Genomic DNA, 11,333 nt, shown 5'->3' on the forward strand with positions numbered 1-11,333 from the left:
CGTGAAAATTATGAAGCTCCCCTGACGTATCAAGTACGTCATAAATAATATGTTGAGATGTCAAATGTGTAATGACAACAGAAATTACTAGCTCCATCTGTTATACAAAACTGGCAATTTAAATGCTACGCCATTTAAATGGATTTTGGTTATATTACCTCATAAGCTTCTTTATCACGTTATGTTTAATTTTCGAATTTCATTACTTATAAAGAACACTTGCGTTTAAAAAATACATTGAGTATTAATGAATATACTAACTGTATATCTCCGCTTAGACTGTAAAAACGCCTTATTCCCATCAATAAGTACTTCGCAGAAATACTGCATTATCCACCATATTTGGTGAGTGTGTTTCCACGATTCCGCCGTATATAATACATGAGAAGATGTTAATTAAATAACTGTTTTGTACATACAGCTTATGTGAAATAAAAGGTCATCTAAGTCATGTTAATTGTCTATAAAAAGGCAATTTTTGAGTACATGTAGTTATTAGAGCCGCGAGCGCCATTCATAACAAAAATATCGAATAAATTTTTTGAATCACTTCTATCTTCCACATAAGATATCTTAATTTTTCATTTTAATTTTTCAAGTGACAAGTATTTATATATATTGCTTAATCGGGCATTATTTATAATTATGACACAAGGTCTACAAAATCCTACTGCGAGACGCAGTTTGCCAGTTAAGTTTAATTTATACGCGTACCGATGGCGGCACACACTGTTTATATGTAAAGATCTTTAAAGGGCCAAATTTGTCAGTATGACAGCAATTTTGAAATGCTGGATGGCAAAATTAAATCTAAAACCAAACTAGCAAAATTCGTTTTATTAAAGTAGGTACGATTGTTTTTATCAATATATTGAATCCGTTCTTTTGATCACGAACGACTGTTTAAAACAAACTTGTATACGACCGATCTTATAGCGAAATTACAGTCGTACATTTATACTGATTCTCAGTAAAGCCACTCGACTGAAAACTATTATATCAAATATAACATAAACAGATAATAGTTCTGAGAAATATCATTTCGAAATCAATAAAACGAAGTAGCCAATTTCCCCGCAGTTACAAAACCAATTTAAAACGTCTATATTGTTTTTTTTAATTGCATAGACTTGCAATAATTTGATTAGAAATTAAATCCGTAAAGCTAGTTTACTCTAACATGGACGATTTAAGCACGAGTTAGCCTCCCAGATTGGGATCTTGTCACATTCTCTTTAAAAGATGCATTGTTCACACACAGTAATAACAGTGGAATATTTAATATAAGTAATATTTAATGGATCTCGTACAATTAAGCTGAGCCAACGTGATATGAGATATTAAAATTCAACAGCGATCTGTCACGATTCGTTTCGACTCGGCAATTATCGCACGAATCGTAATTAGAGACGCTTATTATCAATTTGTTATTTGTACGAATAATTTTAACGTCTCAATTCAGGGATAAATATTTGTCACTGGATGTAATGAAACGTGACATAAACATTCATCATTAAGGCAATACATAAATTACATTAATACAAATATAGATAAAGAAATTTAAAAAAATGTGTACTAATAGAAATATTGCTATCAAATTTATAAGGAAGACTATGTAATTCATAAATTATCCATAAATGGGATTGATTATCAAATAAAATACAAGATGTGTGTGCATCTTAATAATATAAATTTCCTTTGTTCTAGGTGTACGTGACAGAAATAGCCGTACCCGAAATTCGTGGCTGCCTAAGCTCGGTACTGAAAATACTAAGCCAAATAGGCATTCTCACATCGTTTTCTCTCGGAGCATATCTTAACTGGCAACAATTAGCATTGGTAGTTGCCGCCGCTCCAATTCTACTCTTTTTGGCCCTCCTATTTGTTCCTGAAACTCCATCTTCTCTGCTGCTAAGAGGAAAGGAAGAAAAGGCCGCAGAAGCCTTACAGTGGCTTCGTGGTCCTGATGCTGATATACGTCAGGAATTAGCAACAATCAGAACGAATATTTTAGCAAGCAAGCAGTTCAATGATGGAAGAGCAGGGAAGCTGAAGGTCCTTCTATCCAAAAGACTAACAAGACCAGTTCTCATCACGTGTGGCTTGATGTTCTTTCAGCGGTTTACTGGCGCTCATGTCTTCAACTTCTACGCGGTACCAATGTTTAAGAAGACGTTCAGAACTATGAGCCCTCACGGTGGAGCGATTGCCATCAGCGTAGTACAATTAGTAGCCTCTTGTGTGTCAGGTATGCTGATCGACAGCGTTGGTAGACTACCATTACTAATGGTTAGTGGCTTCATGATGTCTATTGCTTTGGCTGGTTTCGGATCGTATGCTTACTATGAAGAAGTCTTCAGAAATACACTAAATTTGACACCCGTTGAACCCGGATACGACTGGATTCCATTGCTATGTGTTGTCACTTTTACCATAGCTTTCTCTCTTGGTATCAGCCCCATATCATCTTTATTGATTGGGGAACTGTTTCCATTAGAATACAGAAGTACTGGCAGTGCATTAGCAACGAGCTTTAGTCATTTATGTGGTTTCGTTAATGTGAAAACAGCAGCTGATTTCCAAGACCACATAGGTTTATACGGGTTATTTTGGCTATACGCGGGGATTTCGGTCCTTTGTCTGTTATTTGTGGTTTTGTTCGTTCCGGAAACAAAAGGGCGTGAGATCGATGAAATGGACCCGAAATACGTAGAATCGTTATGTATTAACCGATAGTATTCGTTTGTATTAGTATATCAAATAGACTGATAGCACTTGTAAATATCATTTTTCTTCAAACCAGTATTATAGTTAGTTGTCTTCAACTTTGAGTCAAGTGCCTTATTGAGTTCCTTCCAAATACATCACAGAAAATATTGTATTATTTTATAAGCTTGGGCTTGAGTCAAAAATATTTAAATACGCTTTTAGAACTTTAATAATTAAGGAATGTGGATGCAGTATTTTCCATCTTAGTCAATAATCTTAAAGGCAAGTCTTCACGCGGCTCCATAGACAAAATAGTTGTGTGATAGTTTCATAGACTAATTTTATATTTTTATATGTTATGAGCCATAGTAATTAAACTTACAAAGTATATAATTAATATATACTTTTATTGTAAGATCTGAATATTAAGTCACAAAACAGATAAATATTTTAATCAAACGGCGAGTCTTTGATGGTTATACACAATATTTGTATTATGACTATTGCATATATGCTTATTAATATGTATTGAATTTATCAAAACAAATCAAAATTTATCTATTATTGTAAATATATATAGCCTTTATGGCTATGTAATTTTTTTTTTGTTATTTTGTGAAAATCACAAACGTATAGCATTTATTTCTACAAATTAATTTAAAACATTAATTAAATGTGTATATAGATTGTTAATAAGGATTTTTTACGATTTAAAATAAGATTCTTGTCACAAATATTGTACAAAATCTTGATAAATTAAATAAACTATGTTTGGCATATACACATCGGGTGCTAAAACGGGTGCCTTAAAATTAATTAAGAATTTCTCAAACAATGTTAGTTATATATTTTATGTACATAGTGTATTTATGTAGTGAGAGTGTTGCCATGTTCTGTACAACACATAGTGTATTTTATGTACTTAATGATTTTAAGAGTTTTAATAAAATATCAAGTATTATTATTGTTTTTTTTTCTTTTTAAGTTTTGATCTACCAGTACTTCTTTTATTAACTTCTTGAAATGTATAAAAAGACAAATATTTCAAACAGAAGTCCTTGTGTTTTCATTTTATGAAAGGTTAGTAATTAATAATTGGTAGATAATAACGAATCTTCTATACGAAACAGTAAATAATGCTAAACTATCCAGACTAATAAATAATTAAGGTATGAATAAATCTTACCTGCCAATTCACACTGCATTCGGTACTGGTGCTTACACAAAGATTAAAGTATTATGAAAACAATAACGCCTGCAATTTTTTATTAGCAATATTTAGACCGGAAACATTGCAGATTATCAAGCGCAGGCACTTCAACGTGACTCACTGAATAAACAACTATTTTGTTACAAATATAGAACAATTAATTAATTGCAGAAGCATGACATGTTAATTTAGCATGATGCAGTGCAAATCCATTAAAGTAATAAATCAGTTTAAGCTCTCGAATAGGGTTGGGTTCAAAGAAACCACTCGAGATGGTAAATTTATATTTCGAGTGCACTTGATGTATGCGCACTATTATCTTAATACGTTCGCACAGAGCAGAGACATCGGTTAGCTAACATTTAATAAAAAATATTAAATATAAATTATTAGGTTAGTGCCCTAACGTACACTTAGCGCTAAGTCACATGTACGTCAAAAATGTATTGGATTTTGATAAATGGGTGTTATAGTCTGCGTTGTGGTCGTTTCTGAATTTCACACTATGTGTCTAATGAAAATCGACAAATGCACCAGTGGAATGTAAGCGCTGCTCATTCTTCTCTGGCCAGAATATTGGAGGATTTGTGAACGAACTACCAGCTTGATATATGAATATATTGAATCCTCGTGCCAAAGAATAAGGCTTTTTGAAAGGTACTTCTGTATTGCATGTCCGGTATTTAATTAGTAATTAGACTAATAGATTTTTTCTTTAACTTATTGCTGTAAATATATATACCCAAAGCCATATTTTTAGTGGTCAAGCTTAATTAATTCAGCTGTGGCATACGGAGGTATAGGTGGGTGAAGTAGGTTTTTTCCTAGTAACGAGTGGAAAGCGACCAATGCCCCGGGCATTGCTACCAACATTTGCCAAGTCATCAAAAGACACGTTCGGTGATATTTACACAAAAAAAATACAAAATTTAATATAAAAATCTTAATATATATAAATCTCCTGTCACGATGTTTGTCCGCGATGGACTCCTAAACTACTTAAACGATTTTAAATTAAATTGACACACCGCGAGCAGTCTGGTCCAACTTAAGAGATAGGATAGCTTAGATCTTTAATTATAGTCGCAATTTTATTTTATTGCAAATATATTTGTCTATAATTAATTGACAGTCACAATTATCTGTTAACTCCAAAAGATTCTAACAGATGTCGATACTTTTCGACTGGATTGAGTAAGTAATCAATAGATGGCACTGCTATGGTAAACCGACAAACGTGTCATATAAGCTACAATTCAATATCGTGATTACCACGTGTTATTGAGGCTAAAGTATAAATTTAATTTATTTTGTAGTAAACGAAATACCGTAAAATTCAATTATTTCTAAATTCAAATTATAGTGACGATAATACAGTGAAATTATTATTTCGTGTCACGGTATTAAGGCTAACTAAAACCACATTAAGGAGAAACGAAGTTCGCGGGGGCAGCTAGTATTATATAAATTTCCATTTTAGGTACACAGAAAGAATATATTAATTATCATAATTTTCAATATTGTAATATATAAAAAAATACTGCGTACGTTTTATCTAACACGCAAAGTCAGACGGACTATGTGTATCGGCTGAAGAGGGCGAAACTTGATTCAGTCTAATAGTATATAAATTACGGAGAGAAATTAAAAATCCCTAATTGCCATCATTTTATAAAATCTGATAAAAGCCAAGAGGCTGATTGCAGATGTCTATCTGAAACGTTCAAAAAAGCGCAAAAACACAAATCGTTAATGAACAACAATGAACAAATGTTATTTGTGTAAATTCGAATCCCTGCTAAAATAAATCATGGTTTCTGATTTATAAGCATATAAGTCTGACCCAGGCCTAGAGATATTAACACTATAAAATTTAAGTTGAATCTCACAGATTTCACTCCAATATCTAAATATATCTTAAGACAAATCTACAAAATAATCAACGCGTATAGTGGTCATCAGTCAATCGATTGATCGGTGTTGTACGAGACAGGTATACATTAACAATCAGTGCGAGTGAGATGGCATGAGTCAATTTTCATCGCCGTAAATTCAAAGGATGCATGTAACGAGGAAATACCGGCTTGGTATTAGCATGTTTCAGGACGAGGCTTTTCTGGTAATGGAGGTATTTAGGTACTTTAAAATCTACCTGACGATGATGAAAAGTAGATTTTTGAGAGTTTTATAGAGGCTGAATTTAGAAAAGATTTATTTTAATGTATATTGCAACTTATTATTATACTTTTGTTGCTGTATATGTGATACAATAGCCTTCAATAAATAAAAATCAATGGTGCTACAACCTTTTTAGGTATGGGCTTTAGATTTCTGTATCTGTTTCATGATCATTTATTAATCTAACATATAAAATATATTTTATTTTGATTTTTTTGTTTACTAAGCCAACAAATCCAAGCAAACGAACTTTATTAAATATTATTCATGGTAGTTTAATTACAATGTCTGACCGAATTCACTGTATCATTCTTAAAAGTATGGTTCCTGAAAACATAGAATATTTGAGTTGATTGCAATAAAGCGTGCCGACAACTATGACTACGACTACCGGGTGATACAACCTTTTAGGTCTTGGCCTCATATTACGCTGATAATATCTTTTTTCTAAAAGTAAATGATCAGTATTGTAGTTACAGTTGGAGTTGAAGCGAGGTAAAATAAGAGGTGAGTCGAGGAGAGTTAGAACGCAATAAAGAGTCACTTAAACTACTGTCCCACCTACGAGTTATAGAACATTAAGGCAAGTCAAGGAACTGACGTCTTTCTGTGGTCTATGTCCAATCTAATATGAATTCTTCGCTGGTTATTGTATAACCTCGATAAATACAAAATGTATTTCCCATCATAATACTATCAATTATTTTGTGTAAATCAAATATTATTATAGAGTTCAATAACATTGCCAGAATTTTCGACGCAACGTCAAAGGTATTGTTAGTATTTGTGCCCACGGCTAGTTAACGGATCTTTGTTAAGAGAACTAAGAAAAGTAAATATTGTAAATATTATGTAATTTGTTTTTCCTCATATTATTAGAACAGGGGCCAAACGGCAGGCTCACCTGATGTTAAGTGATACCGTCGCCGTCAATGCCAGAGGGTTCACGAGTGCGTTGCGGTAATTTTAAGAATTGGTACGTCTTAAAGGACCCTAAGTCGAAATACTTTCATTGGGCAGCTGTGGAACGACGGACGTCGAGGTGATACGGGAGGTATTTCGTATTCTGCCTTCACGTCCGATGATGAAACCCAGCTGCAGGTATTAATCCGAACATCTCATCTTATCACTCTCCGTGGTCAATGCGAGATTGGTCGTCGAGGAGTCAAATCGCTCTTCGTTGAATATGGTCATATATTGGTACTGGTAAGCAAGCAAGAAAAGAAACTCTAAGAAACTGATCGTCGTTCGATACATCAACGTTAAGTATTCCGATGCTGGTTGTGTCTTTAAGAAGAGTGTCTTCGAAAAGAGGAGTAGCGACAGAGGGGATGGTTGTTGCGGAAAACGCGCCAGCTTGTGTATGGGGTTAAATAGAACTAGATTTAGTCGACCCCAGTCCTAGACTACTCGTAGTTAACAGAGTTTTGACTTCAGACTTATATGTATTTGTTTTATTTTGTGTATGAATTTAATTAAATTTTCATGTTAACATCTGTTATGACGGTCCTTTTGTATTTAAATAAACATTAAAATTATCTTGTAAATTACTAACAGTAATAGTTAAAACAAATGTTTAGTTAAAATAGTAAAATATCTAAAGCTTTTAAAGTTCCTTCGCATTGAAACGGATGTTAATTATTGTAATCATGGAACTTAGACTATTTCTACATATGAATTTTTAAACACAAACGGTATTTCACAAAATTTAATTTATTTATACTGATTATCGTCGATATTACATGTTATTTCGACAAGTCATCAAGTAGGATGAAAGTTAATAAAAGTAGAATAAGTTGGATGAGGGCTCGAAATGAGTTGTTTTTAGATTTACAGGACCGTCACTATACAGGATGTGTAATATGTTCTAAAAATTTTTTATCGATGTGGGAACGTAAACAAGGGGCCAAACTTTTTAAATTTGTTTAAATTATATATTTATTAAATTTAGCAATAGATAATTATATATTTTGATTATTACTAACCTACATAGTAAGGTTAAGAATATTGTAAATACTGTATTGTTGTGTGTTGAAAATAAACCTATAAACTATATCTTATTAGATATCATCTGTGACCTAGTATCATTCAATTGTATTACTAAATAATTTATCATTATTCTGAATTATTGATAAATTGGCTTTAATCAAATTTTCTCGTTTACTTGTTTCCTATTTATAGATATAGACTGAAATTATTAAATTAATATACGTTCAACACAGGCATTCTCGTTAGCAAATCAAATCTGTATGAATATTGGTTTTGGCTGAATTATTAATTTCAATATGTATGAAAATAATAAAATAATACTCTAACTAACATACTACCTTATGGTATGAAAAATAAATTATTACCACTAAAAAATAAAATTATTCTACATTCGTCTCTCAGTATTCCCAAACCTGTCGCAAATATATTCAGATCTGAGACAGAACTGAGGAAACGGTTAAGCAGCGAAATCTTATGCGGAATTGGTGACAATAGGGCATGCCTCCGGGATCTGAAATACTTTCAGGCACATACAGTCTAAGCAAAGCTGGAAGCTGGATACAGTCTCTACTCCTCAAAACATTTAGTGTAAATAAGATAACCGATTGCTCTCTCATTATTTCAAGAGATTCAATTCGCCCTGCAAAAACGCCGAAGGAATAATAATAACATTTACGCCGGTAAAGTTGCCTCATATGCGCAAGTTATAATCACGTTATGCGCATGACTACGTGAATTCTATAAATTATATGAAGCATTATATGTAAGGAGGATAAACATCCTTTTAGTTATAGAGTTCCCGAACGCTTACTCTTACGGATCGTTAAACGATAACCTGTCTTTCCATCTTCTGATTTCAATCTTCTAAAATCTAACCCGATAAATTCAGTCATTTTGAAAATTGATTTTTACAATAACGATTAATGATAATGATTTATTAATAATAATAAAAAAAAACTATATGTTTTATAAACTCACCGCAGTATAGTAAAATGAATAGCAATAAAAATATAGTGCACCCTGTATATAATATATGTATATAATACTGAAAGCCGACGAGGAAGTTCGCCCCACGACCGCTATAAGCCGTATCGCGTTGATCCAGCTTACGAATTCATTTTTAGCTAACTTTTACACTCGGTGCGGTTTGGATTTACATTCTATATCTGAAACTACAAATAACTCATTTTTTGACTCACGCCTACATCAAACCGATATTAGTTTCAAGTGAGGTTGTAAGGCTTTTAGGGTATGATTCAGAGTCGAGATTTTGCTAAGTATTACCGTCGTAAGTCAATGCGTTTTTGACATAAATAACCCTTAGACTTTTATGGGAACTTTTGTCTGGTGAATACGGAAATAAGGTATGTTGAGATTTTGGATGACTTGAAAAGTCGAGTAATTTAGAGTTAATGGCCTTTAGTAATAATACAAAATAATTACAATAAATCAGTATTAAAATAAAAGTTTTGATTTATTTGTTGCATATAACTTGTAGGTAACTTACGAAGAAATACAATTGAACATTTCGTACAAAAGTTATAAATCCAGCGATCTCAAGAAAATACTAGATTTTAAATACATAAATGGATCCTCATTGATATGATAATTTATTCTCTAATATATGTGGAATGTTGGTTGTTGGCACCTCCACTGCAAAAATATTATGAACCAGGCCAAGGCTGCGAGTGCCGTATCTAGTTGTTGCAGATTTATCGCTGGTTCATCGCTAGTGCAGTTCCCTATGTATTTTATCTTCCTATGTGATCTATACACTTATAATTTTCTTAGCGGAACAAGCTTGCAATAGGATAATATTTTGCACTACAATAACATTAATTTGTATTTTACCAAAAGTTAAAATTGTAATATATTGGTTGTAATTTTTATTTGTATAGTGTCCATATCCTTCTACTGAGAGAAAAGTACAGCGTGCTTCGTGATTATACGTATTTTTTGTAATGAATGTGAACTATGAATCGTTTCTAACGAACAAAATTTGAAAGTTTTTAGATAAAAGTCATTGTTATATGTACAATTATTTTGCTAATTTTTGCATTAATTCATATTCGAACCATCAATCAAAGAAATTGCTAAACAACATTTTAATTTCTGTTGTAATTCATATTTACGACATTCGTGCTCAATCGTATCCTTTATATATGTTTTTTAAAAATCGAAAAATATTATTCCAAAATATATAAAAGTAGTAAAAATGTTGTGTCATTAGGTATTTATTTCTACGTAGTGGAAATATAATTTTAGTTCCGCTACGAATCGTAAGCAGTAATAATAACATCCGTGCTACTCTATACTTTGTACTTATATTGCAGCTGTGCGGGCATAGACTAATTATAATCAGGTATCGGTCTCCATAAATGAGTTTCCAAGAGTCGTAGATGTAGATTTCAACCGACTCCAAAAAAAATTAAGTTTACAACTCAACGTATTATTATTTTTTCTACTGAAAGAACATGCGCAAGATTACGCAAAATCATTGTCAGTTTACGTATAATTTTATAGAAATTAATGTAAATGTTGCATTATACCAGCGTTTCATAGATAGACCAAAGTCTAGTCAAATCTCTGGAATAAATAAATTGTTTAAGAAATTTATTTTAATTTAATAATTGTTAAAGCAATACATTAAAAGACTTATTACAATAGTGTGCTCATAATACACAGTAAAAGCCATAAACAAACCAAGGATATATAAATAAAGAGAAATATTGATTAAATGGCTAATATAATATAACATTACATACTCACTCACACATAGAGAGATACACACTTATAACATCATTTTACGTTTTTATTACCTATCATAAATTATGAAAGAAGAGCAGAGCTGGGAGCCCCACTTCAAAGGAACCATAATTTTTGTTACATATAGTAAAAAAAACAATTTAAACAAAAAAGATATTGAAACACATAATCCTGCGCTAATCATTAAACTAGCAAGGGTCTGCCTTTTGTTAAAAATTCATTCAAATAATAATGAATTTAAAATTTAAAAACGTCGAAATATTTTGACTCTCTAGGTTTTATAATGAACTATTTTGTTTTAAGAGCAATAGATTGTTATAAGTAAGCCAAACACTTGTGTACACAATTTACGTTAACGGATAAATGAATATTATTTAAATTTGCTGTCATAGTCACAAGCGTTGGTGGTGTAATGGTCAGCATAGTTGCCTTCCAAGCAGTTGATCCGGGTTCGATTCCCGGCCAACGCACACTTTTTACT

General features: G+C 32.1%; 1 protein-coding gene and 1 non-coding gene across 3 annotated transcripts in view; both read left to right on the top strand.

The window, feature by feature from the left end:
• Positions 1-3,636, top strand: part of LOC123711343 (facilitated trehalose transporter Tret1-like) — a 53,223-nt gene extending 49,587 nt beyond the window's left edge. For both annotated transcript variants that reach the window (XM_045663879.1, XM_045663880.1), the window contains exon 5: positions 1,708-3,636. In XM_045663879.1, coding sequence (XP_045519835.1) covers positions 1,708-2,736 — 1,029 coding nt within the window. In that variant the 3' untranslated portion in view covers positions 2,737-3,636. The remainder of the gene's footprint in view (positions 1-1,707) is intronic.
• Positions 3,637-11,250: 7,614 nt separating this feature from the next.
• Positions 11,251-11,322, top strand: Trnag-ucc. Its single transcript has one exon. It is a non-coding gene; the product is annotated as a tRNA-Gly (tRNA).
• Positions 11,323-11,333: the final 11 nt, after the last annotated feature.

The sequence above is a fragment of the Pieris brassicae genome, chromosome 6, assembly GCF_905147105.1.
Source record: "Pieris brassicae chromosome 6, ilPieBrab1.1, whole genome shotgun sequence".
In the NCBI taxonomy this organism is placed as follows: Eukaryota; Metazoa; Arthropoda; class Insecta; order Lepidoptera; family Pieridae; genus Pieris; species Pieris brassicae.